The 26,633-nt window shown below is 32.4% G+C and overlaps 1 protein-coding gene across 8 annotated transcripts in view; it reads right to left on the reverse strand.

The window, feature by feature from the left end:
* Positions 1-3: 3 nt before the first annotated feature.
* Positions 4-26,633, reverse strand: part of RASSF8 (Ras association domain family member 8) — an 85,667-nt gene continuing 59,037 nt past the window's right edge. For 6 of the 8 annotated variants that reach the window (XM_074194209.1, XM_074194206.1, XM_074194210.1 and 3 more), the window contains 4 exons: positions 14,003-14,209; positions 2,896-3,785; positions 2,384-2,528; positions 4-1,399 (listed from right to left, as the gene is read on the reverse strand). In XM_074194209.1, the coding sequence (XP_074050310.1) occupies positions 1,278-1,399; positions 2,384-2,528; positions 2,896-3,785; positions 14,003-14,105 (1,260 nt within the window). In that variant the 5' untranslated portion in view covers positions 14,106-14,209 and the 3' untranslated portion in view covers positions 4-1,277. Of the gene's footprint in view, positions 1,400-2,383; positions 2,529-2,895; positions 3,786-14,002; positions 14,210-22,693; positions 22,757-26,633 lie in introns of all 8 variants that reach the window. The other 2 variants (XM_074194211.1, XM_074194207.1) reach the window with 1 other exon arrangement.

The raw sequence follows: 26,633 nt of genomic DNA on the forward strand, positions 1-26,633 counted from the left end.
TTATTTTGAGAGAGAGAGAGAGAGAGAGAGAGAGAGTGTGTGTGTGTGTGTGTGTAGATATATTATTTTTGGTTTTTATTAAGTGGGACATATAAATTGATTAGTGTCTTGTCTGTAATGCTTAAAAAAATTAAAAACAGGTGAATTCACATCAATTTTCTTCTTTCAGTAGGACCACACAGTTCTTCCTTTCTCTTGCCTAAGTGATTAAGAAGGCACAGTAACCTAGTATCTATGTAATCATCTATTATCAAGGGAATAATATTCATAGCATCTGTTTTGGTAGGCCCTACATAGGAAGAGGGTTTTTAAAAAGGAGGCATCATTTAAACTCACATTCATTAAAGAGCTGATTTAATCTGTGATTGTATTTTAATAAATTCTAAGGGTTAATGAAAGCAAAATTTAAGAAAAGGCTGACAAAAATAACCTACATAAAATCTCAAGATCTATTTGGTAAAATATTCAATTATCTTCAGTTATCATTTTTTTGTCTAATAGGTCTGAAATATAGCAGAAACTTACAAATATACATTTATATAATAAAAATATTTCTAATTAGTGCATTCTCCTTCATGTGCTGGAAAATTCTCAGAAAAGAATAAACTCTCCAGATTAAAAAAAAATGAATTGACTGATCTAATGTCATATTATTTCCCACCCCTCCACGTATCTAAAATGATGATACCACCCACACAATACATACGAAGTGGTTCTTTTAGCAATAATGCAAAAGTGAGAGCACCCCATAACATTTCTGTCATTGTGAATAAAGGTATGGATGAAGTCTGGACACATGTACACACACATTCAGGCTCATACAATATTTTTAAGTAATAAGTCACAAGTTGAGCAATGGCAAAAAAAATATTAAAACATTAACATTCATACATCCACCAATTCAATGGAATAAATTAAACTTTTAAGTCAGTCACATTTTTTCCTCCATTCTCTTCAGTCACTGTTTTATTTAGGAATAAACACAGAATAATACTTTTCCTAATGCTTTTAAAATACTACAAATAAAAATGACAGCTTTGAATTACAGCTGCTGGACAAACTTCAACACTGTTGATATTCAGAAACAGTTCCTTTGTTCATCTGCATCAGTGCACTGGGTATGGCTCCAAGTGTTTGCAAGATGGGGGAGAAAACAAAAGATATGGTGGCTTATGAAATGCTTCCTCCGCACATCATTGGCACTATTCCAAGAGAAGAAAATGGTACGGAACCTTGGTACCTTTACTGGTCCTTTCTCAAAGTGGTGGTGGGTGTTATTAGACATATATGCCTTCAGGATTAAAGCCAGATGAAATTGGATTCTGAAGAATCCGAAGGTTACTGGGGAGTTGCCGAGATGAACCAGGTCGTTTCAAGGACCTGGACTGGAATGCTGTCTCTAAATAAGAAAACAATCATTACTAAAGCTTAACTGTTAATTAACCAAACATGCAAGGAGTTTAGGGAAGTAAAAGGCCCTGACCTATGAAGACAAAGAGTTGATAATATGGAATATACATTAATACTTACATTCAATAAATTTTTTTTTGGAGATCTAGTTGATGTAAATTTATAAAATATTTTCTGGATTAGTTTGCAATGCATAACTATTTTACAAATTATGGATTAGTTTACATTTACATAATTACTTCTGAAAAAAAGTGAAATGATATTGTTGTTATAGTCAGTTTTGTAGAAACAATGCTATATAAATATATATGAGTGATTGACCAAATTATGTTATATTGGGCTCCAGGCATACTTTAGAAACTATGCTTGTTGTTGTTACTGCAAACAGCAAGGAGGATAAAGAGTGCCAGGTCTAGAGTGAGTTCAAATTTGACTTCAGACACTAGCTATGTCACCCTGGGCAAGTCAAGTCACTTAACTATTTGCCTCAGTTTCCTCATCTATAAAATGAACTGGAGAAGGAAATGGCAAACCACTCTGGAGTATCGGCCAAGAAAAGTTCAAATAGGGTCACAAAGAATCAGACATGACTGAAGTGAGTGAGCAACAATAACAAAAACACTTGCCAAACTAAAAATACAATTTCAGTTAAGAAGGAGAAAGGAGAGAGATTAAATTCTATGTAGAGTATATAAGATTCAAATTGGTCAATTAGGACAACTGTACTATGTTTAGGAAAGTGAAACAGTTAAAATTAAGGACTAGAATTGGTTTTGGTTAGTTTGTATCTATTTCTTCAAGTTCTTTCAAAATTACTAATAACCAAGTATTAATCTGTAGAAAAAGCAAATGAATAAGTAGGAGTACAGTCAATTCCAATTGCAAACTGTGGATTGTTCATTCAAAGCTGAACAAGACCATATAAGGGGGAAAAGATTAAATTATCTTCTCAAAGGAAATTTCAATATTTTACCCCTTTCTATGTCTGCATGTGAGGCCTCCACTTCGATGGGTTCTGCTGGAAGAACTGTAACCTTTGTTCCAGTCTGTTGTATAAATTGTTGAAGATTGACTTGCCGAAGTTCTTTAGTCAATTGTTCTAGTTCCTGTTCTTTGTCCTTAGGTAGAGGTTCAAAAAGAGAGGAAAAATAAAGATCAAGATATTCTTTATTCTTGGACCAACCAAACACATATCCACAGTCACTTGTGAGTGACTATGTATCTAGGCAGAATAATGAACACGTCTTGCCAATAAGTAATTTTTACATTTTTGAATATCAATCATTTTTTCAATATCTTGGTTACTTCTAGGCTCCTTCATAAAGTTCAAAACTTCTAATAAGATGCTGCTGTAGAAAGAGATATGGTGTTAACATTTAATTTGGGGGAAAAAAACCCAACCCTGATAGTTTAAATAGAATCAATCAATTTCTGAATGTTTAAATTGGTAATTTGAAATTCTCTTATGTAAAACAGTATTCTCACCTGTAACCTTTTGGTGGCTTGTCCAAGAGATCGTTCTACAGCTTTAATTCCATTTTCCAACCTCAGACTCTGTTGTCCCTGAATATCAATTTCTCCTTTGACTTTACCAATCTTTCCTTTTACTTCTTCTTCATTGACCTGTGACTCTTGTACTTCCCGGTGTAACTTTTCTGCCTCCAGACCACTTTCCATATTATGGATTTGAGTCAAATAGTCCTTTAATTTGCCTTCACATTCTAAGATTCTCTGCCTTATCTCTTGAAGTTGATCCTTCAACTGTTTCTCATTTTCTTGTTCAATCTGTAATTCATTTTCCCAAAATTCTTCCTCCTCAATTTCTACATCATTTCTTTTGATCTTCTGCTCAAGACGAACAATTTCTTCTTCCAGGTTAGAGTTGTACTTTTGTTCCCAGTATCTAATTTCCACATCATTGGACTCAAGCTGCTTCTCAATGGATTGAAGCTTCTCTGTCTGCAGGCGGATCAACTTTTTCAATTCATCTGCTGTTGTCTTACAGTTACTGAGAACCTTTTGCTTAAATTCTGTTTCTTTACCTTTCCCAAAAATGTCCATAAGCCCTTTGGCACCTCCTGTAAATGTCAAAGATTTCCTTTTTGGTTCTCGCCTTTTTATTGATTTGTCATTCTGGGGTCTCAGTTTGGCCAAAGGGGGCAAGCTTTGTCTATACAAAGTTCTCTCAGGAATTCGAGCAACACTGTCTGAAGTTGGCCTCTCACTAAGAGATGGCCCCGTACGACGTAATATTAGTTGCACATCACTGGCATACTGTCCCCATTTGTTTAATGAAATGATTGGATTTTCATGAGGTGCTAAGTGCCTCTCTGTATCTCTCCATTTTTCTATTAGTGTATATCTTCCAGTTCGACCTGGGTAAAAAGAACAAGAGGTTCAAACAATATATAATATCAGAAATAATCCAACAGAGGGAGCTATTTGATAATAGTATAGTATATTTTATAAACTAGAATGAATCAGTCACCAGAAGATTTAAAAATGATAAAATTTTAAAGGATTTAGATTTGCATATAAATATGCACAACTAAAAAGTCCCAAGATCTTCAGTTTTCTTGATATATATATATATATATATATATATATATATATATATATTCCTTTCTAGAGGCAGACTTCAAACTTTTTGCAATTTAGCATGTAACCTTTGAGAATTGCTGTGACTGAAATTTTTATTAACCTTCGATCAATCTTTAAAATTAAATAGGAAATAATCATATAGTCTGTCAATGTATGGATCATTGCTTTAAAGTTTATGTATATTAGGAAAAAGTTGTGATGTCCTTTTTTACAATCAAGTTAACAGAGATTTATTACATATATACAAACTTTAGTTTGTAAGTGCTTTACTATCTGTACCTTCCATGCATTAGTATAATTGGTCTAGCATAAAAAAATGATAATAGAGCTATTCAGAGAAAAGATTTGCAGCTCATATGAATGGAAGCAGAATGAAATAAACAAAACCAGGAAGAGAGTACATAAAATGATTCTAAATAATATAAATAAAAACAACACTAAAAATCAACTTTGATTAACCATAATGACAAGTTTGGTCCTACAGAAGAAATGATACATATATTCTCTTTTTTTCTGTAGAACAATGGGGGACTGTGTATAAAAAAGATTACAAATATATCAGATTCAGTCATGGTTGGAGTTTTACTGCACTTTTTGTTATCATTATAGTTACAAGGGAAGGGCAATAGTGGGAAATGTGACACAAAAACAAAAATCATCAATAAAAGATCAAAATCTACAAGGACTAATAGAACCTGCTGCCAGACCTTGTTTCAAGAATTCACTGTCACCTTCAAACCATGGTGAAAGATTGAAGGGATGCTCCAATAATATTTTGTGCGTGTGTGCGCGCATGTGTGTGTGTGTGACCTACACAGAAAGAACAGAATAGAGAGGATTAGGGTATTAGTTTCCACATACTTTCCTCATTGAACAGAAATTGCATTTTTATTTCTTTTGAATCATAGATTGAGAGATGAAAAAAAATATTCACAGCCTGCCTTTTCTTGTGCAGATTATACAGTCCAGCAAAGTGAAGATAATGTCAAACATGGAATCAAGAAGACATGAGTTGCATCTTGTTGATACTAGTTGTATTATATAGTTTTAGTCTACTTAAATTTCAACCAATAATTTGAAAAGGTCTCTAATGATAATTCTGTGGGAAAGTTATCTGGATCAACAATAATGAAAAAAATGTATAATTGGTGGATCTGGAGCTGGTTGTGTGACTGGCCACTAACAGTACTCATAAATTCTTTGATAACACCTTAGAAGGAAGTCTCTAATGGAATGCTTCAAGACTGTGCTTTTCTGTAGGCTATTTAATACTTGGTTTATTTAATATTATTTAATAGTTAGCTTATTTATCAGATTTGCAGAAGGACACACAGCTGGGACATTAAACATACAACATGACAGAGTTAAGTATAAAAAGATCTTGATAAGATAAAGCATCGCTGCTGAATTCTTTGAAATGAAAGTCAATAAGGCTAAATGAAAAGTTTTATTGGACTAAAATATTCAGCTTGACAAGTTTAATTATAAGTAAAATTCAAATAGGCTTTTGACAAGTAAGTACATTCCATATATTACCTCCAAATTCAGCATTCTACACTATGTCCCTGAGTTGCATCTTACCTATGTGATTTAAGAGGAAATTTTATCAAGTTGCTCAATTAAAGGACTATCAGTGGCACAGAGGGAAAAGACCTGCATTTTGGCATTTTCTCCTTCTGTAACCTTGGGCAAGTTACTTCACAATTTGACAATTTAGTTTCCTTATATGAAAAATGAGTAATTGGGTCAGGTATACTCTAAGGTCACATCTGTCAAATATGAAATATCAACAGGTATGAAGAAAGCAATGTTACATTTTTTTTATAATGGTGAGACAATGAACTGCCTTAAAAGAAACCACAAGTGTAATCACAATTGAAATTTCGTTATTTACCTGAGAGGTAATCTCATGGGTAACTGAACACAGAAAATCTATGCATTTAGGTCTCCATATCACTGAAAAGTGATGTACATCCTTCTTTGTAAGTCTATCATGTTTATTATAATTAGTTCTCAATCAGCTTCCAGACTTCCCTTCCCCAGACTCAGTAAACTTGCATTTACACTAGGGGGCTTAGTTCTTTGCCAGATTAAATGCCATAGCTCCTGTTTCCAATGATCAGTGCTCACTCAATTAATTCTTGCTGCTTTATGTTACTTCTCTCACTGCTCCTTTCAATCAAAGGAAGGTGTTGATTGCAAACAGAATGATCATTAAAAAATAATTTAAAAATAAAAACCTTCCTGATATGGGAAGAACACAAGGTTTTGGGATTTAGAATAATTTAAAATATATCAATCTTAGAAATGAACTAGTCCAAACATCTCACTTATTTCCCCCATTACAGAAAACAAGTCTTTTTTTTTAACATCAAAGATACTTCCAAATACATTCTCCCAAATTTAACAAATCATGTAAAAGTGACCAAAGAAACAATATATAATTATATGCAATATTCTCATACCCATAGAATTACATCTCTTTACTGAAAGGAGAGATTTGTGGTTTCTTTTCTGATTGCCCAGAACTTATATCATTTATTGCAATTAATGAATTCAGTTATTATTATTTCAGTTATTATTTTAATTTTCACCACCATATATGTAAGTTTCTATGTAAAAATCTTTCAAGGCAAAGATTATTTTATTTTTGTTGCATCTCCAAAGTCTAGCATATAGTATCAGATGTAAAGTAGGCATTTAACAAATGCTTCTGCATTAATTACTTTTTTATGAACTCTTTTTTATAACTTTTTCTTGAATTACTTTTTGTGGCATAACATTTGCAATATTTTTATAATTCAGCTAAGTGGTGCAGTGGATAGAGAGCACTGGCCCTGGAGCCAGGAGGACCTGAGTTCAGATCCAGCCTCAGACACTTAATAGCTACCTAGATAGGGCAAGTGACTTAGCCCAATTGCCTTAAATAAAAAAAAAGAAAGAAAAGAAAGTAGTCGCGCTTGCTATCTCCAATTCCTCATTGTCCACTTCTCAGCCCCCTAACTTTCTGGTGAATACCAGAAAATTAAATGCACCTTTCTTTCTACCATGGAATATATCTAGTCAGTAGTAGAACCCCTGGAACAAGGCTATGAATAATTTAGTGAGTTTCTTTCTTTCACAAAACTAAAAAATGCTATCCAGAATGGTTGTAACCAATTCACAACTCCACCAAAAACATACTAGTTAACCTAACATTCCACAGTCCCTTCATATTGATTGTATTGCCAATTGGTTATTTCTGAGGTGAAACTTCAGGGTTATTTTTATTTGCATATTATCTTTTTTTAACTTTTGATGAAGTAGAGTATTTTATATGGTTACCAATGATTTGCATTCCATTTAATAATTCAAATAGTTGTTTTTATAGTTATATCTATAATTTAATGCCTCAGTATCAATTTGTGTCAATTTATATACAGTTTAGATATTTGATAACAATATTTTATCTCACTTGGCAGCTTTTCTTATCCTAATTATTTTGATTTGGTGTGTTTGTGTGTGTGTGTGTGTGTGTGTGTGTGTGTGTGTAAAACCTTTAATCAGAAGGTGACATAACTTTACCTTATCTCTTCTCATCTCATAGCATCTCAATTTAGACATTGTAACCTTATTATATCTTTCTTTACTCTAGTTGGAGGTGAAGTAGCCCTTGTTCTGAAGGCCACAAACTCTTGATCTCATTTCCCCTGGCCCTGACTTCAGCAAATTCTCCATTCTATCATATACTTCCTTCTTTTATTCTTCAGTTTTTCTCTAGCTATTAGTTCCTTCTCTGCTGTCTATAAACAAAATCTTTCCATCCTTAAAAACACTCATTTGATCTTACTGCCCCTGCTATATCTCTCCTCCCATTATCATGAAACTTCTTGAAAAAGCCATCTACAACCATTATATCTCTATTTCCTCTCTTCTAAAACCTGTTATCTGTTTTTTTTTATATAATATCATTAACCTGAAATTGTTTCCACTAAAGTTACCTATGACTTTTAATTGCCAGGTGGCCTTTTCTCTCTATTCTCACAGCCCTATCACTGCAGATGCATCAAGTCCTAATAGTACTACAATAGCCTCTTAACTGGCCTCCCTGCATCAAGTCCCAATATTCCTTATTCCGATACAACTTTTACTAACTACAAAGGTGATTTTTCTAAAGTGTGGGTCTGACCATGTGATGACCTTCCTGCTCAATGAGTCCTAGTAGCTCTCTAATTCCAATCAGATCAAATATGAAGCCCTGTTTGGCGTCCAAAGCTTTTCATGATCTGGTCACTTTCTATCTTTCTAGTCTTTTTAAGGCTTATTCACCAAGGAGCATCTTATGATTGAACTCCATAACCAACTTCTGGTTCCTTGAAAATTATACCTCAACTCCCTTCTTCATGCTTTTATACACTGCTTGTATCCCATGACAAGAATATTCACCTTATCCCCCTATTCCCTTCTCTTTTCCCTCTGATTTTTTTAAAAGACCTAGCTCAAAATCCATCTTCTATAGGAAGATTTTTCAAATCCCAATAGCTAATGCTTTCTCTTTCAGATTACCTTCCATCCATTATGTATATATCTTTTATGTGCTTAGGTCTTTACATATTGTCTCCCCTACTAGAATGGGACATTCCTTGAGGGCACAGTTTTTTTTGTGTTTCTTTCTCTCTGGCACTTAGGAAGAAATAATAAATTCATGTTGGCTAACTACATAATACTATAAAAAGTGCAAAGCACAACAACCCTAATAAGGCCATTATTAGTTCTTATTATTATCCTTATTTTTATAGATGTGGAAACACAGGCTTCATATACTTGTGCATAGTAATATTAGTAGTAAATTCTGAAGTGGGCTTTGAGCCTGTGTCTACATGATTCACCTGTATTCTGTCATGGTTATAAATTCTTTGCTTCATTACAGTTCTGAAACATTATCCACTTATTTTTTATACTACATTTTATAGTTAAGGCCACATATCCAATTTGGACCTTGTCATGGCATTTGTATAAGAGGGACAGATCTAATTTTTACCAAAATGCTTTCCAGTTCTCCCAGTAGTTTTGGTTAAAGTTTTCTGTCCCAATGGTTTAAGTTCTGGGAATTCCCACATTTTTACAGATGATAAAACAGAATCAGAGAGGAAGAGTGACTATTACAATGTCACAAGCTCTAGGGTTGGAATTCTTGTCCTGAAAATCTCTAAACTATAAATATGCACAAATTTGCATAATTTAGATATGGAAATGATTTAGAGGTAGAAAATTTTAAATAAGATCTTTGCTAATATTTTATTATAATAATCATATTGATATAGTGATGATCAAAATGCCAAAAAATACATCCATGCATGGGACAGCTAGGTGGTGCAGTGGATAGTGCACCGGACCTGGAGAATGGAGGACGTGAATTCAAATTCGGAACACACACACACACACACACACACACACACACACACACACAGCCATGCTCAAATAGAAGGTGTTTACACTAAAGCAGAATTTGACTTATGATTTTTAATTGAGTGAAATTTTGCCTCAGCAAAGTGGTTCATGCCAGTGATACAAAATTGTGGGATAAGATAGGACCTAATTTCTATTTACATCTCCACCTCTTTTACTTATTTTACCTATTTGTTGGTAATTATTTACATTTAATATGCAAGGTCATAGAATCTCAATGGGCAAATATGAAATATGAAGGTATGACCTAGAAAGTATGCTTCACTTTCTCAATATTCTGGTAATCTCATGTCTTTTCATAGCTTTTATCATGTTCCTATAAATTTGATTTTGTCAGATTAAGAACAAATTTAGCATAATTTCATGGTATACATGGACTAAATATTCAAGTCCAGCTAAAATGGAACAACTGTTTGGAATTTTACAGAACTACTTGTTCTTCATGTAAGAATATGAACAATTAGAACACATGGTAAAGAAAAAAAGAGGGGAAAGGATTTGAAAGGTTTGTGATTTGTAAAACTGAACAAAACTATTTCTATCAAAGCAAGAAACATTTATATAAATATTCAAAAACTCTTAAATCTCTATTTATAGAAGCTGTTTATACCACTAATTCAAACTTTGAGGCTTTACTTAACAATAAATATGCTCTTTTCGCTTTTCATCCTAATTTCTTTATTAAGCAATGATTACATTTCCTGTTCCTTCCATGGTATAGTTTTTGTTATCTAAATAAAAAGCTCCTAGCCTTTACCTAGTCTGTGAACTTAGTTATTTCAAGTACTCCAACAAATCAAAGATCATTGATTTCTCAAACTAAGCACTACATAAAGAGGGAAATGGAAATTCACCTATTAAATGTGAGCAAGATAATCTAAAATAAATATGAGACTCAAAGAACTCTAAGAATGTTAAATCCTTGTCATTGTTAACAGTGAGAAATGAGCTACTCTGATCCATACTACAGAACAGGAATTATTTGAGCTTTTAATGATTCTTAGGTTAAGGATTATTTCTTTTTTTTCCATTTCTTTACAATCTAACATTCCAGAGCAATACTGCATGACACTTTGGAATGTAAAAACTACCATGCCTATATTGCAATGTTTAGTTAAAGGTCACTGCACTCTTGTGAAAGAATACCATATTGGGAGTCCCAAGAGCTAGTAGGGTACTAACACAAAGGGATCTTCCATTCACCTGTTCTGTGCTGCTGGGCAAGTTGCCCAAAAAATTCTGGGTCTTAATTGCCCCACCTGCAAAATAGTAGTAGTGAAGTAATTAATCCAGGCAAGAGGTAGTGAAAACTTCAACTATTGTGATGGTTATGTGAACTAGAGGAATTTAGGTAATTTTAAGATACAATCAATACAAAGCAAATATATCAATACAATAAAATGAATATGACTCTTATTTTGCTTTTAGAGGAGATGAATCCTCTCTAATCAATCTGACTACTGTGTGTATTAATCTATGATCTACTTGGATATCTTCAATGACCATTTTTAAGTTAATAAAATGTTGAAATGCATGAGTGTGAACCAGGAGATTTTCTACACTAAGAAATCAGAATTCTAAAGCCTTCCATATTCCAAAGAGTTATTTTTATTATGAAAATTATTTGATATTGGTGTTAGACAGTTTGAGTCTTAGGGCCCATTTAAAAATTAATTTGAGCAATTAGCATCATTGAGTTTGATAAAAATTAGCTTTTACAATACTTTATTTTCCCACTCATTCAGATTTTAATTTCCTTTCTAGGTTTGGAAAAAGCCATGTGGAAAGTGAGTAATGAGAAGATTCTCCAAATATAATTTCAGTTAACCACAAAAAGCTGAAGATAATTTTCCCCCCATGAGGCAGTAAAGTACATTAAAACCCCAGAAAGCAAGAAAAAGCCAATTCAAATTGCTTTGCGAGACTTTTTGTGGGGAGACAGCTGTGGTTTTGTTTGATGAATTCATATTCTGCTGCTACTATGGTTAAACATACTCTTTTAAAGTGGCTCCACAATATAAATTACTTTCCACAGGAAACTGTGTCATGGACTAAAAAACATAAAAAAGGATTTTGTTTAGGGATTAAAATAACCTTCTAGGGTCAACAAAAATTTGTGGATAAAATATATACTTGAAATTAATATTTTCCAGATATATAATGATTCCCAAAGCATCTGTATAAGTACTAAGATGAATGACTTTTTGGAACAATATCAAGATCAAGAAAAAAATCAGCATCAAATTTGAAGACTATAAGTGAAGAGCTATACTACTCTAACTTGACCTAAACTGTTGTTGACATCAAAATGCAAAATGATGAAAGAATATAAAACAATACTATTACCATTTTCCAAATACATTTATCATGAATATCAAAATAATTAAATTCAGATTAATGAATCTGTCAACACAGAAAGGAGTTCAAAAGCCTATAAATTTGCCTAAGGCAACAATCATGGGGCTCTCCATGCTAAGTGGAAGGACACAAGAGACAAGGGGAGCATGAGTTTTAAGAATAAACTCATTTGCAAAATATAATGGAGGAGGATCGTGGAAGATTACAAGCAGTACTAACATTATAAAGCAGTAAGAAGCAATGGAAAAGCAAGAACACTTGGTAAGAGATGCAACTAAGCAAAATTACTGCAAGAACATTCAAGTTAGTCAATAAGGGTCAAGGATAGAAAAAAAAATAAGACAAAAGACAGCCCCTGCTCTCCTGGAGCTTGTATTGCAAAGATGACTGCAATAATAAAATATATACAAAATAAACTATACACAGGATAAATAGAAAGTAATTAACAGGAAAAAGGCACTACAATTGAGAGGTTGAGGAAGGCTTCCTGTAAAAGAATACATTTTAATTAAGACCTAAAGGAAGTCTTTTGAGGAGGGCAGTGGTTGGAGTGAAGGAAAGAAAGCATTCCAGATATGAGTGACACAGAGAAATGTGTCCCAGAGGTAAGAGGAGTATTTTGTTAATGAAACAGCTAGGAGGCCAGTGTTACTAGATTTAAAAAGTACATGTCTAGGAGTATGATATAAGACTGGAAAGGTAGATGGTGACTAGATCATGTAGGGCTTTGATTGTCAAAAAAGAGCATTTTGTATTTGACTAAAATAAAGACTTAGAAAAAAAGATTATTGAAATAGAATATGGAAACACTAAATAGCATACAAAAATCTTGATGTCATGATTAGCTACATGTAGCAACATGAGTCCACATTTTGTTTAAACTATTTGAAGAATATATTTTTAAACATGAAGTTTTGAAGGATGTTATAAACATAGGATTCCAAATAATTTCAATACGTTTGGTGTCAAATCAGATTTTACAGGAGAAATCAGAAGGAAAAGAAAGACAAATTTAATATTAAAAAATTTTATAGTATTTTTTGCCTATAGAACATCCTCTCAGGATAGTTCCATCTGTAACCAAGTATCACAACCATCAGGCTTAAAGTCATTGGGGAAATAATCTGTTAGGGAGACAGCATAATAGGCTGAGGACCTGAGTTCAAATCCCATTTACTACTTATATAGCCTTATACAACTCACTTGTTCTTGTGGCTCAGTTTCCTCATCTGTAAATGAGAAGGCCAGATTAGCTTCTGAAGTCTTTTACAGATCCTATAAGTCCTAGGTACTAAAACTTTTTGAATAGTTCTTTCCAAGGCTGAGCTAATTCCAGAATAAACTGAAACAAAACAGTAAAACAAAAATCCCTACTAAACTTTTAATACTAAGTTAAGGAAGTATTGCTACAAAGACACATATAACCTGTCATCTATCTAGTACTTTACAATTTAGTCTTTACTATATAACCAGAAGAAAAATGTTCAAGTAGCATTTGTAAAGTTGTTGTATTATAGAATATATATCCATGTATATTTCTGTATAGATCTATGTACATATTTAGATGGGTAGGTTTTAATTATCATAGGATGTTTAAAAACATATGCAATGTTTCCAAATGTTATATTGTATTGTTGTAGAGGTATCTATATTTTAGAGAAAATAGGGATCATTGGGTTTATAAATTGTTCATGACAGCTATTAATAGGAAAACAGCTCTAGGCCAAATTCTCAAAATTTGTGAAAAAAAGTGAAAATATGTAGAGAAGCAAGACTTCTAGGATTACGATGTGAAAAAATCAGCACAACTTTTTGCAGTTGGGAAGAATTGTGGGAAATGAAATTTGTGCATGCCCATGTGTTTCTATGTTAGGGTTTTAAATTATAGTTTTAAAATATACAGGTTCAGTGACTTGCCCAAGGCCACACAAGTGGTATGTTTTGGATGAGACAAACCCAGGTTCTCTAGATCTACTCTCTATACGTTATGCTATGTTGCCCCTGTTTTGTGATCTGTAGATGTAAAAAAGCTAATAGGAATGTAGAGGCATGGAATTTACACATTTACTTGTTTTGGTGATGTATGTGTGTGTGTGTGTGTGTGTTCCTATATTTGATTTAAAAAAAGTCATACCATTAACATTTTAAATCTTAAATACAAGAAAGCAAAAGTTGTATTACATACCTATTGCTTGAGCTAAGGCTATTACAACCTCTTGGCAAGTTGTGACTTCAGTGACCCCACAAACAATCCTCTGGACTCCATCCACCCATACTTTGAGTTCCATGGTGCAGCTGGCCAATCATGCAGGAACTATAAATCCAGTCATCTATTTTTCAGGTCATATCTATAGCCACTGAAATGATGACAAGGCAGAGCATCTGGGATCAGCTGCAAAAAACAACATAACCTAACTTGATTTACTTTGAAGCAAATTATTTTCCAAATCCTATAAAAAGAAAAAAAAAAGACCCCCTGATTTTGAGATAGAATGAACATCTAAAATAAAGAAGTTAAGTAATTCTCTATGCCATGGCCTTCTTGAATCTGACCCTCTATTAACCTTTTGGGGGACTGCAGCCAGTGTTCTTCCTCTTCACTCCTACTACTTCATTTTCCTGGTTTCCTTCAAGATTCAAACCTCACCTTCTTTAAGAGGGTCTTTCCTTGTCAGACTCTTAAGTTCCTCTCCCACCGGCATGATCCTTCTGAAGTTACCTTCCTTCTACATGCTCTGTCTATATCTGGGATCCATATATCTTGTTTGCCTGTTGTGAACTTCTTGAGGGCAGGTATTATATTTTTATCTTTCTTTGCAAATATTTACTAAATACTTGTTGGATCAGAGAGCAGTCTATCTTATATACCAAAAGGGCATTTGACTCTGATATACATATATTCTCAATACTGCTTCAGGGCCAGAAGAGGCCAAAAAAAAAAAAAAAAGAAAGAAAGAAAAAGGAAACGTGTTAGGAAAGTGAAGAATTTCATAGAACCCAAAGATCTCCAAGTTGCTACTGTGTTTTGTGACAATTGAGGTATATACTTAAGTATGCCAGTTCCTATTATGTTTTAATTTATCCTGTTAAAATCTGAGAATTAACATGAATATTCTAAAAATATTTCTCTATCACAATCTATTTATAAAACTATATCATCGAGCACATATATGGTTATTAAAGCTTAAGACTTTTGGGTCATGCTGCATCTTTTCCACTGTAAAATAAAAGGTTCAATAGTGTTAATTTTTAATCCTAGACCCAATATACTTCTAAAAAAAGCTTACATTTCTTTTTTTTAGTGAAAACTGTTTGGTGAATGGATGTACTGTAGTTGGCATTTAACACTGAATGAGTAAGAAAAAGATACACAGAAAAAAATGCAAAAATAACACATAACTCAGTTAACTGATTCCTGATTATAAAATAGATTAAGTCTTCTATTTTTTGTGTATTTCTCGAAAAACAAATTCATTACAAATGTCAATAAAGGAATCTATTTATTATATATCATACAGACTAGGTATCTGAGTAGGTGCATTGTAAGGTGCTGTCTACAGTTCCAGATGATGTGGAATTTTTAAAGAATTTTAAACCATGGTCTGATAACTTTGACATCCTAGACACCATTGACATTCTACTGTGCTCATTCTTTGAAGTTAAGTGAAAATGTTGACTTTCTTGATGGAAAAGGACCCTGGTAAGAAATCTTACTTTTCTAGTCCCTTCTTTTCACTAGGATATTAGTATCCAGGGTTAGATGATAAACTCAGTTCTGCTGCATAACCCGTATAAACCTGTTGTTTGTACTCGTATAAACAGTTGTATATTACTGCATTGCTTATCACTATGGAGATTTCTTTTGTATTTAAACCACAGGATGCCTATGTCTTCATGGTATTAAGTCTTCTATTAAGATACAGAAGACTGTTTACCTCTACTCTATTCTTTTCACCTCTCAAAGGGTTAGGTATTGACAGTTACCTCTAAAAGGAGTGATCAGGAAAATCAACAATGTTGCAGGTAAAGCTAACATTTCCTTTACTGCTCTTTTCTGTTAGCATCCCTTTTATTTACTTTTTTCTAACCTTTTATGTTCTCTTCTAAATTTCTTCAAAAACAGTGCTATCAAGACAACTCCATTTCTCTATAAAGAGATAATTCATACTATATCAAGTGAAATCTTTGTATCTCATCTTTTTATGCCTATCTTTGTTGCTATGTTTTCATGGGCTATTTTTTTTTAATGACCAAATATATTTGGGGATGGTCTTCAGTTACTATCCATTCCCTCAACTACTTCTGGAATCTATCCAGAATCCTGATGCTTGCAAAGGGTTAGTCTCTAGATGTCAAGGTTTGAATTTTAGATTGTACTCATGTAACCAACTAAAGTCTTAAGAGGTTAATCAATTGGGATTTAGCTGTGATGGAAGAAAAGTAGGGAAATATTCTGGGATTAGAAAATCATTAACATTCCTATTTGAACATGGGCCTATTTTGTCTATACTATCATAATCACCATCATTAGGAATCACTTTTTAAGCATTTAAGCACTATGTGTCATGAAGAAAAATAATCCTGCTTTAAAGGAAAATATAAAGATTAATGTATTTTTCTTATTTTATTTTACATGCACATACATTTTAATTTTGTTCAATATAATTATATAGTTCAGAGAAGGTAAAAGATGGAGAAATAAAATTTCATTTGCTGAAGAATGCGCCAGATTTTATTTCAAATATTATGGAAAATTAGAAATATTATGCATAGTGCATATACTTTCTTTCAGTAATAAAAATGTTGAAAGATACTGAAATTCATAAAGAGAAAGTTTGTTTAACATTTGATTATAGAATTAAAAATATGAAACAGTTAACAGAATCCAAACTCATTCAATTGATCTATATAACACTTTCTTAACATTTAACACAAAATCATAAATCTAGAGCTGGAAGCAGAGAATTTTATTAAAATTCAAATTTATGGAAAGTCAAATGTTGACAGGCAGAAAATATAATTTTAATTGTTAATCTATTGGACACAATCAACACTTCCCTAATAATATAGAATTAACAAACAGAATTTGTTAACTATGGAAAGAACTTCATGTAAGCAAAAAATGATTGCTAATATAGAATAAAAACTTTCAAAATGGTGTGAACTAAATTTCATTGCTGTGAATGATGTAGTGAAAAGTATTACTTGAGGTTAGGAGGATCTGGGAATAATAAGGGCTATTGTGAGGATAAATTGACGTAACATTTATAATGTTTTGTGAATTTTAAATCACTATAAAATGTCAGCTATTCTTATCTTTAAAGATGTAATATATATAATTTTCCATAATATAAAATCTAGTCATTTGGCATCGATAGTAAGCCATTTGAGGTAACAAACAACGTACACTTGTAAAACAACTGCCTTTAAGCAGTGAAATGCACAATATATTCTATAAAACTATAAACCATGTACTTTGTACTAACAGGATTCTCCTTTTAGAATCACCATTATAGTCAACATGAAATGTTTTAAACTCAATGCACATGATATTTTAGTTTAATGAGAAAATGTCAATATGAATCGGGAGGTGGTTACACTAGGACATCATAAGACTACCAAAAAAATCCTGTGGAAAAACTTTGAATAATGCTATTAATATTGCTAAAATGAGCACTATATCATTCAGCAAGTTAAAAGTGAGCAACCGTTTTTCTAACAAACCAGTTCTGCTTTAACTGAAGGAAGTATTCACCTGAAATTATAGTATCTTTTTGAGTATAGAAATAATTTCTGGGAAAAGAAGTTTTTTAACTAAAAAAGTTAAAAATGTTGTCAGTTAGAATATGAGTGCCATATACAGTAGTTGTAGATTTTTTTATTTGTATTTCTCACTTTTTCTTTGCACTCATTGTTTCACATTGGTTACCTTGTTTCATCATTTCGTTTTACCACCTTCCACCCAGATGGTTCAGAAAAGATTTTTCTACAGTGCTGAATTCAAGTTAAAATTGATCCAGTTTGCAAAAGTGAATGGAAATCGTGCTGCTGAATTTAAATTTGGTCCACCTCCAACTGAGAAAACAACTAGCCACAGGAGAAAAAACCCTATTGAAAATGCCATAGAAAAATAGGGCCATGAGAGGCAAGACAGCCAAATGGCCTGATTTAGAGATGGAACTGAAGAGATGTATTGAAAAGCAAAGGGCAACTGGAATTCCTTTGTCCACAAAATGGTTCGGCACGAGGCAAGAAGAACGGCTGTCAAAAAGAAGTTCCTGGTTTCAAAGGAAGAAACAATTGGTGCTTCACTTTCATGAAATGGAATGGAGTAAGCATGCATATATGCACCAGATTTGCAGGGTGTGTTTGTGGTCAACCACAGACTGGAGCACAGGCAGGATAGCAGTCAGAGCCTCTTCCTAAAACAGTGATTTGTCATCAAACACAGATGAAGATAAGCTAATGAACGGTAGATTTGACAGAGATGAGGAGTTGTATGAATTTTATGATGATTTGAAGTCCAATAACTTTATACATTTTTTTTCAAATTTCAGGTCCCAAAATTTTAAGGTGCATCTTATACATGGAAACATTTTCTACATGCAGAAATACAATATATAAAATACGTAGGAAATGCATGTAAGTAATATTTCAATATATGCCCATTTCACCAACTTGATAATCTCTACTCAATGTGACTTTTGTATTTTGTTAGATATTTTGAGTTTTCAAGTTTTTCCTCTTTGAATTTTAGGGTTTTTCTTAAATAAAAACATGCAGAGCAGAACAGTTCATGAAATTGTGAATATGTGCATATTATAAAGATTTATACTTTATTCTTATATGGTTCTTATTTAGTGATTTGCTAACATTTTAGGGTTTTTTTTAAATTTAATGGCACTTCAAGCAATAAATAAATGCATAACTGTTCCAATTAATTTTTTTCTCTTTAAGAACATGTACTTGCAACATAGCCTTTCAGTTTCTTTCAAATTGTTTACAAACCACCAGCAGGATTCAACTTTCAAGTACAAATTGATTCACATTGGATATTCATATATATGGGCATACTCTGCATTTTATATACAGAGTAACTTCCTCATTTTCTTTTGATATTCTGTAATTATACTTCAAAAGTTGTATAATCACCAACTGATCAAACTATTACATGTTTATATTCTTAAATTCACTTATTTTATTTTCAACTTTTAATTTTTTCCCTTGTCACTCTTTCATTCTTTTGCTGAATATAATCCTAAATGTCAAGAGAATTAACACAATTACATCATCAAAAGTCATTCCCCAAAAGATACAGTGATAAAAAGATATAAATTAAAAAACTCTCTGAAGAGAAATACAACTCAAATTGACTGTAGTTTTAGGCTACAATGAGAAATATGACAAAAGATAGGAAAACAATATTGCACAGGTTATGGAAAAATATATGAATACCTTGTTGATGAAACTGAATTAATCCAATTCTGAAAACAATTTGGAAATGAGTTGTTAAAAAGTTACTACAATACCATGTCATTATCAAAGATCCTACAGAAAGGAATATAGATCAAGGACATTTCAAACATTTTGTAGATTTTATCTCCACCAAAATATTTATATCCAGTCAATAAACATTTAGATTAAGTGTTTAATAAAGATTTGTCAATTGAAGAATGAATGGGAAGAAACTAACTAGCATATGAATGTAATGGAATATTACTAGAAATTATTTGTGTAAATAATTTAGGAAATCTGAGAGGGGAAGGCACTAGCAGCAGGGGGGAGGGGAAAGACCTATAAATTCTTCCTTCAGAAGGTAGGATTTGAGATGAGTCAATAGGTTGAGATGAGGAGGGAATGCATTTTAAGCCATTAAATGCTATGCTAAAGAACAAGGAGAAGTCCTGTGTTGTTAGATCAGGGAGTGCATGGAGGGAAATAAAGTGTAAGATTGGAAAGGTAGTTAAAAAGTTGTTTGAACTTTAGGGAAACTACTTTGACAGCTGAGTGCAGAATGGACTGGAGTGGAGAGATATTTAAGGCAAGAACATCAATTAGAAGTCTTTGGTACAGGGGCAGCTAGGTGGCATAGTGGTAAAGCACTGGCCCTGGAGTCAGGAGGACCCGAGCTCACATCTGACCTCAGACACTTAATAATTGCCTAGCTCTGTGGCCTTGGGAAAGTCACTTAACCCCATTGCCTTACATTAATAAAATTTTTACAAAATGTAACCATAATTCCAAAGGAATGAAGAGGAAGAATGCCATCTACCTCTCAACAGACCAATGATATGGATACAATATGGAATATACCTTTTTGGACATGATTCATGTGGTAATTTGTTTTGGTTGACTATTACATACATACACATACACATATTCACACACACACACACACACATGCATATGTATTACAATTTTTTTTCCCTTTTTCAATGAATTGAGGTGAGGAAAGAACCTAAAAAGATGCTAGTTAACAGAAGGGAAACACCCAATGTTGTTTTGAGCAAGAAGTGATAAGAACCTGAACTAGAGTGGTGGCTCTATCAATGGAGAAGGGGAGAAACAAAATTTTAATGAATCAAGAAGCTCTAGACTAGAGCTTTTGATTTATACTTTTATTTATAATTTAAAATTAAATATAAATTTCTCCTATTAACATATACCGTCCTCCACAATTTGGTTCTAACCTACCTTCCTGGATGTACTCCACATACTTCCCTTCATATATATTTTGTTTCAACCAAACTGGGTTACTAGTTATTTCTCCTATGTCCTAAGTCATCTACATAGGGATTCTATATGCATAGGGGAAAGCTCTTCTCAAAGCTGAGGTCAATTGCTACCTTCCTTCCTTCACTCTATCCTAGTCTTCTCTAGCCACCTCTGATTCCAAAATATCTATTGCCTTGGAATGCAGCCAAGAATTCACTATCCTGCAAAACTGATCCTTCTCTTCCAGGGGAAAAGAAGGACATTTAACAAAATAGAAAATTTAGACTTCAATAGGAGACTCAAGAGATATATATGAAAAGGGAGAAAAAGGGAAAAGAAAACTCTTAAGTTTTGTAACTCTATTAGAGAGAAACTACTTATCTAGAAGTAATGAATACTCATGATTTGCCCTTGAATCTGACAGAATGATTTAAAAACAATTATCTCCTTAAAAGGTTGGGGGGGGGGGGGGAGAAAGTAAAGAAACAGGTGGATGGAGGAGATTTAATGGGGTAAATCACATTACATGAAGAGGCACAAAAGACCTATTGCAATAGAGGGGAAGAATGGAGGAGGTGAGAATCTTCTGAATCTTACTCTCATCAGATTTGGCTCAAAGAAGGATTAATTATACACAACACTCAGTTAAGAAAGGGGAAAGTTTTTAGATGACTCTACAAACTCAAATTATTCTGTGAAATATCTTCCAGGGATTCTCAATTAGGCAGCTGATATCTCAGTTTGCATTTTTTAAAGATAATATCTTTTATATAATTTCAATATGTACATACATATATATATATATATATAAATATACAAGTTAATTAAATAGATGCAATTAGCGTATTGTCTTCAGTATAATTCCTGTACATAATAAGTGCTTAATAAATGCTTCATGGATTAACCTTACTTGACTACAAACATTTCTGTCTGGTTGTCTATAAAGCCACTTCTAAGTTTAATCAGTTTCTTTTAGCCCTAAAAGTTGTGTTTATTGAGATGTTTCATAAAAGCAATTCTTGACAGCTTCACTGTTCATGCCAATCTTTAAATTTAAGTAGAATATTGTAAAGCAAGTAATTTTTAAAATAAATATTTATACAGAATATGGTATCAATATTTGGTCAATGCTTTCTAAAGTGAAATGAGTAAGAATTCTGATTTCTAATTTCCCTTTATTTCAGAATTATAAAATTCTAAACTTCTTTAACTTTTTTCTTTTGTTTCTTTTGTGCCCTGCTCAATTAATGATAAAAAATTATTTCCTAAAGCTGCTTCCAGATAATTTTCCAATTCAGTTCAATTCATTAGTAGAGGAGAGGCCAGAAAAATAAATGGTCAAAAAAAAGGGGGCCATTCCAACCAAGGCATCAAATGTTAAAATTGAATCATAATTAACTGTATTAAATTGAAACTGCATTCATTGAATTGATAAGCATTTATTAATTCAACCTGGTCAGGATTTGTTAGTTTTTGAACTATTTCTCCATAATACTTAAAATTAAATTCACAGCCATGTGCAATCATAGAATTATTGTGATGGAAGGAACTTCGAGAAAATCTATTCCCAAATTTCTCATTGTGTAGATGAAAATTAAATATTTCTCCCCAAGGTCCAACAGGTATTTTAATGGCAGTGAAGATTAGAAACCAATTTTCTCATTGCTCAGTGCATGATGATGATGGTGATGATGATGATGCTTTAAAGTTTTACAAAATATTTTGCAAATAGTATCTCAAAGACCCTGGAAGGTAGGTGCTCTTATTTCCATTTTATAGGGTCACATAATTTAATTCATGTGAAAGACGATATTTGAACCCCAGGTCTTCTTGATTTTGGACCTAGACTTCAGAAACTCAATTTTTAATGTTAGAATATTAAAAATCACCTATTTAACAGAGGAACTTTAAACATTTGTATAACCTTTAAAAAAAGGCTGGGGAAGGGGAGAGAAGACCTAACCATCTGCCTTAAAAATCTTATAAGAACATTAGGAACTTGGAAAGGTGAACTATTTGTCCAATTAAAAAAAAATCAAAGAGAGAAAATTCATAAGGAATCATGGATTTAGAGCTGGATGGGATTTTGGAAGTCCTCTATTCTCACTTCCTCATTTTAAAATTTAAAAAAAACCAAGACCCATGGACAATAATAACTTACCTCAGTGTAGGACTGGAATTTAGGATCTCTGAATACAGAGGCAGTATTCTTTCTAACACCATGCTGTGAAATATACATATATGGCATTGAGGGAAGAGGAAACAATATGAGATTTGAAATCTTTAACAGAGTTTATTGACAAAATTAGATGCAAAGTTTATCCCCCTTCATCTCTAAATATAAATTATATATAAAAGTATCCTAAACTAACCAAGTCAGCATTTTTTGAGTAACATTTTTCTTCCATGCCCTTTGGCAAATAGGCCTTTAACAAAGAAAACCCAAAGGCAGTCCTTATTCTCAAGAAGAGCATAATCCAATGGAGGAGAATAATTAAAAAGAACTTTCAAACAAGCTAGACTCAGAATAAAATGGAGATAAACAATAGAAAGAAGGAGCTAGCATTAAGAGGGACCAAGAAAGGCTTCTTGTAGAACTGGGGTTTTTAGCTGGGCCACAAAGGAAGCCAAGAGAAAGAGTTCCAGGTATGCATAACAGTCAGTGAAATAAAATGCCCAGAATCATAAGATTTGATTGTCTTGTGCAAGGAATAACAAGGTCAGATATGAGAAATTAGAAATGAGTCTCTTCCACAAGAAGACCTATCACAGCATTCAGTTGTTCCATTTTGCTTTCATGGCTTCAACATTTCTAAACTAATTCATATTAAACTCAAATTTATATTAATTCTACATATTAAATTTAAATTCATTCAATTAATTCATTCATTCAACATATTAAACTCAAATAAAACATGAATTGATTGCAAAATAAGGTTTTAAGAATAATCATTTCCCCCCTAAAATTTAAGTTTGATTTCTACTGATTTAAAGGAACCAAACAATGAACAAATTAAACAATAAATCTAAAAGGACCTCAGGAGGTCATTCATTCAGGTTGATGACTGTAGACAGGAACAACAAACCTGTTCTTATTAGTCTATGTAAAACTCTATGTAAAAATGAAGGATGATCAAGATTTGATTTCTCTTCTTGGAGCTTAGAATAGGGAATAAAAAGCTTGTACCTGAAGAAATATGTTTTATGGAGAGGTACAAGTAAGGTAAGAAGAGAATTATTACTTTTGCCTAGGGGGATAAGAAAGGCAGATGATTATCTAACCTATTACTAAATAATTCCAAGGATGAAGATAACGTAACCTTCAAGATGACCTGTCTCTCAATTCATCATCCTTCCTGTCAGTAAAGATTTCTTTATGTTAAATCTAAACTTACAGAAGTTTAATGTCATTTATCTCTATTTCTATAATCGTTTGGGTAACATGATAATCTGCTCTTCAAATTGTTTCTTGGATCTCTCTTCTCCAAAAACAAATTGTTAAATACCTAATCAAAATAGAATACATCAATTTTACTTAATTGGCATACTATATGAATGTACTATATGAATATATTATATATAATGGAGATTATAGTATTTAAATTATCTAGCTGTCAAAACTTTTTGGTAATGCATTTCATAAACTATAAAGTATTACATAAACAGTATCATTATTTTTAAAGATATTTAAATTGTAGAATGCAGCTACATGGCACAGTAAATAGAGCACCAGCCTGGAGTCAGGAGAACCTGAGTTCAAATCCAACCTCAGACACTTAATAATTATCTAGCTTGTGTGACTTTGGGCAAATCACTTAACTCTATTGCCTCAAATAAAATTTTTTAAAAAAGATATTTAAATTTTTAAATAGCTAGGGTAGAATGTAAAAAAAACTAAGGGTACAAAAGAAAAATCAAACTTGAAATTAGTTTTTCTTTTCTTGAAATGAGATCCTAATATTTCTATCTCTACTCATTTCTGCCTCTCCCTTTTTTCTCAGGATTCTTATTCCCCTCTCAATAGCTGCCTTGTGACAGAATGACAATTTGTGGGCAACTCTATCATACACTTTGCTTTTAATTACTAGAAGAATTTAAACAGATTACATCATTACTTTTCATGCCTGCTGTAATATGTTCCTTATTTAATATGTGAAGTGACAAAATGATGTCTTTTCCAACTTGATAACTCTCCCACATTTTTCCTCATTGTTTCCCTAATGGACATCTGACTAGAAAAAAAGGCAATTTAGAGTCAGTTTCACAGTACTCTGGGGGAGGGATATTAACTCTGAATCACAAGATACAACATTGTAGACCCTCAAATTAATTGGTAATTTTTATTAGCAGCACATTAAACAAAATTATAACTAAATATGAATATGAACACATTTGCAAAAAAAAACTTAATGTGGTCATACTTTCCACAATAATTAGCCAAATGAAATAAATCATAAAATACTCGAGAGATTTCTAATACTAATAAAAACTATGCATTACTTTCTAGTTAAGTTACATTGACAACTACATTTTCAATCTTTAATTAGAGTTATCTAATTTTCTAAATTTTTCTTAACTTTAGAAACAGAGGCATCCTTAAGGTGGATTAAATTGTTCCAACTAGGGAACAATTTCCTTGTATCAAAACTCCCTCTACTATTTTGGAATAAAAATTTGTTTACCATTTATAGTTTTATATGTGGTTGAGATAGGGAAAGAAGTGGCTACTCTGTGGTCAACAGTTAATATGTTTCAAAAGCAGGAATTAAACCTCACCCACATCTAGTAGTTTCTTAGAATTTAATAAAATGCAATATTCCTGAATTAAGCCTCTTTAAATTAAGTTTCTGCTAAATTCAAATTAACAACTTAAAAAAAAAAGCTTAAATACAAACCTATTTGTTGTCTTCTCCATTAGAAAGTGAATACCAGGAGATTTGGGACTCATTTCCACTTTTTAGTATATCCAGAGTTTAGTGCAATTAAATGAATGTCCAATAAATGCTACAAGGGTTCTTAACTTTGTAAATTTATTTCATTTAATAAATTATGATAACTATTGTTAACCACTATTTTATTTTATGTATTTAAAAGCTTATTCTGAGAAGGCGTTCATATGCTTTACCATACTAGCAAAGGAGTCTACGACCCACAAAGGTTAAAAACCACTCCTTTATGAAATTTGTATGAGTGGAAAGTAAAGCTTGATGGAAAAGAGTGCTGGATTTGGAGTCAAAGGACTTTTCTGCAGTCTGCTATTTCCATCTTTGGAAAAAGAGGGTTGGGACTACTTGCACTTTCTCTTCCTTGGCTACAGTGAATTCCTGGGAAGGCACCATGGAAAAGTCAGAGTCATCAAAGATAAATTCACATTTTAGGTAAATTATTTAAACCACCCATGAGCCACAAGTGAGTCAATATATCTAAAGCACTTTAACCCCTATATAGAGTACAAGATATTGGAAGTGGTGATGCATTCAACTTAGATCAATGCATACCATGGAAACAATGTAAAAGACTAACAGACTGCTTTCTGCGTGTGTGTGGGGGGGGGGGAGCAAGAATGCGGGGGGGGGATTGTAAAACTCAAAATATAATCTTTCTTTAAAAAAAAAAGAAGTGCTGATGGTCATATTCCATTTCATAGACATACAAGTATCAAAATGATTTATTTTCTATTCTATATAATGAACATTTCTCCTCCTTAAAAAAAAGTAATACCCCAAGGCCTTCAGACCCTTCAAATACAGTAACTATATAAATAACATAATATGTATATGCATTATATACTAGTATTTCCTACATACAATATGCATGTTACAATGTTGCAGGTATGATATGCAAACTAAAACATCACCTATTACATATCATATATAATATATTATAATATAAATATAATACAAATGATATATAGGTTATAATAGATATATAAATACATCTGTATATATATATATATATATATATATATATATATATATATATATAATGCATACAAATTAACCTTATTGAGAAGCTATATTTATTCCAAAGGTGATGATAATGCTTAAAATATTTTTGGATGTCCTCCTTTGGAAAAACTGCCAGAGTCAGCTTATGAACCA

Source organism: Macrotis lagotis, chromosome 7 (genome assembly GCF_037893015.1).
Source record: "Macrotis lagotis isolate mMagLag1 chromosome 7, bilby.v1.9.chrom.fasta, whole genome shotgun sequence".
Classification (NCBI taxonomy): domain Eukaryota; kingdom Metazoa; phylum Chordata; class Mammalia; order Peramelemorphia; family Peramelidae; genus Macrotis; species Macrotis lagotis.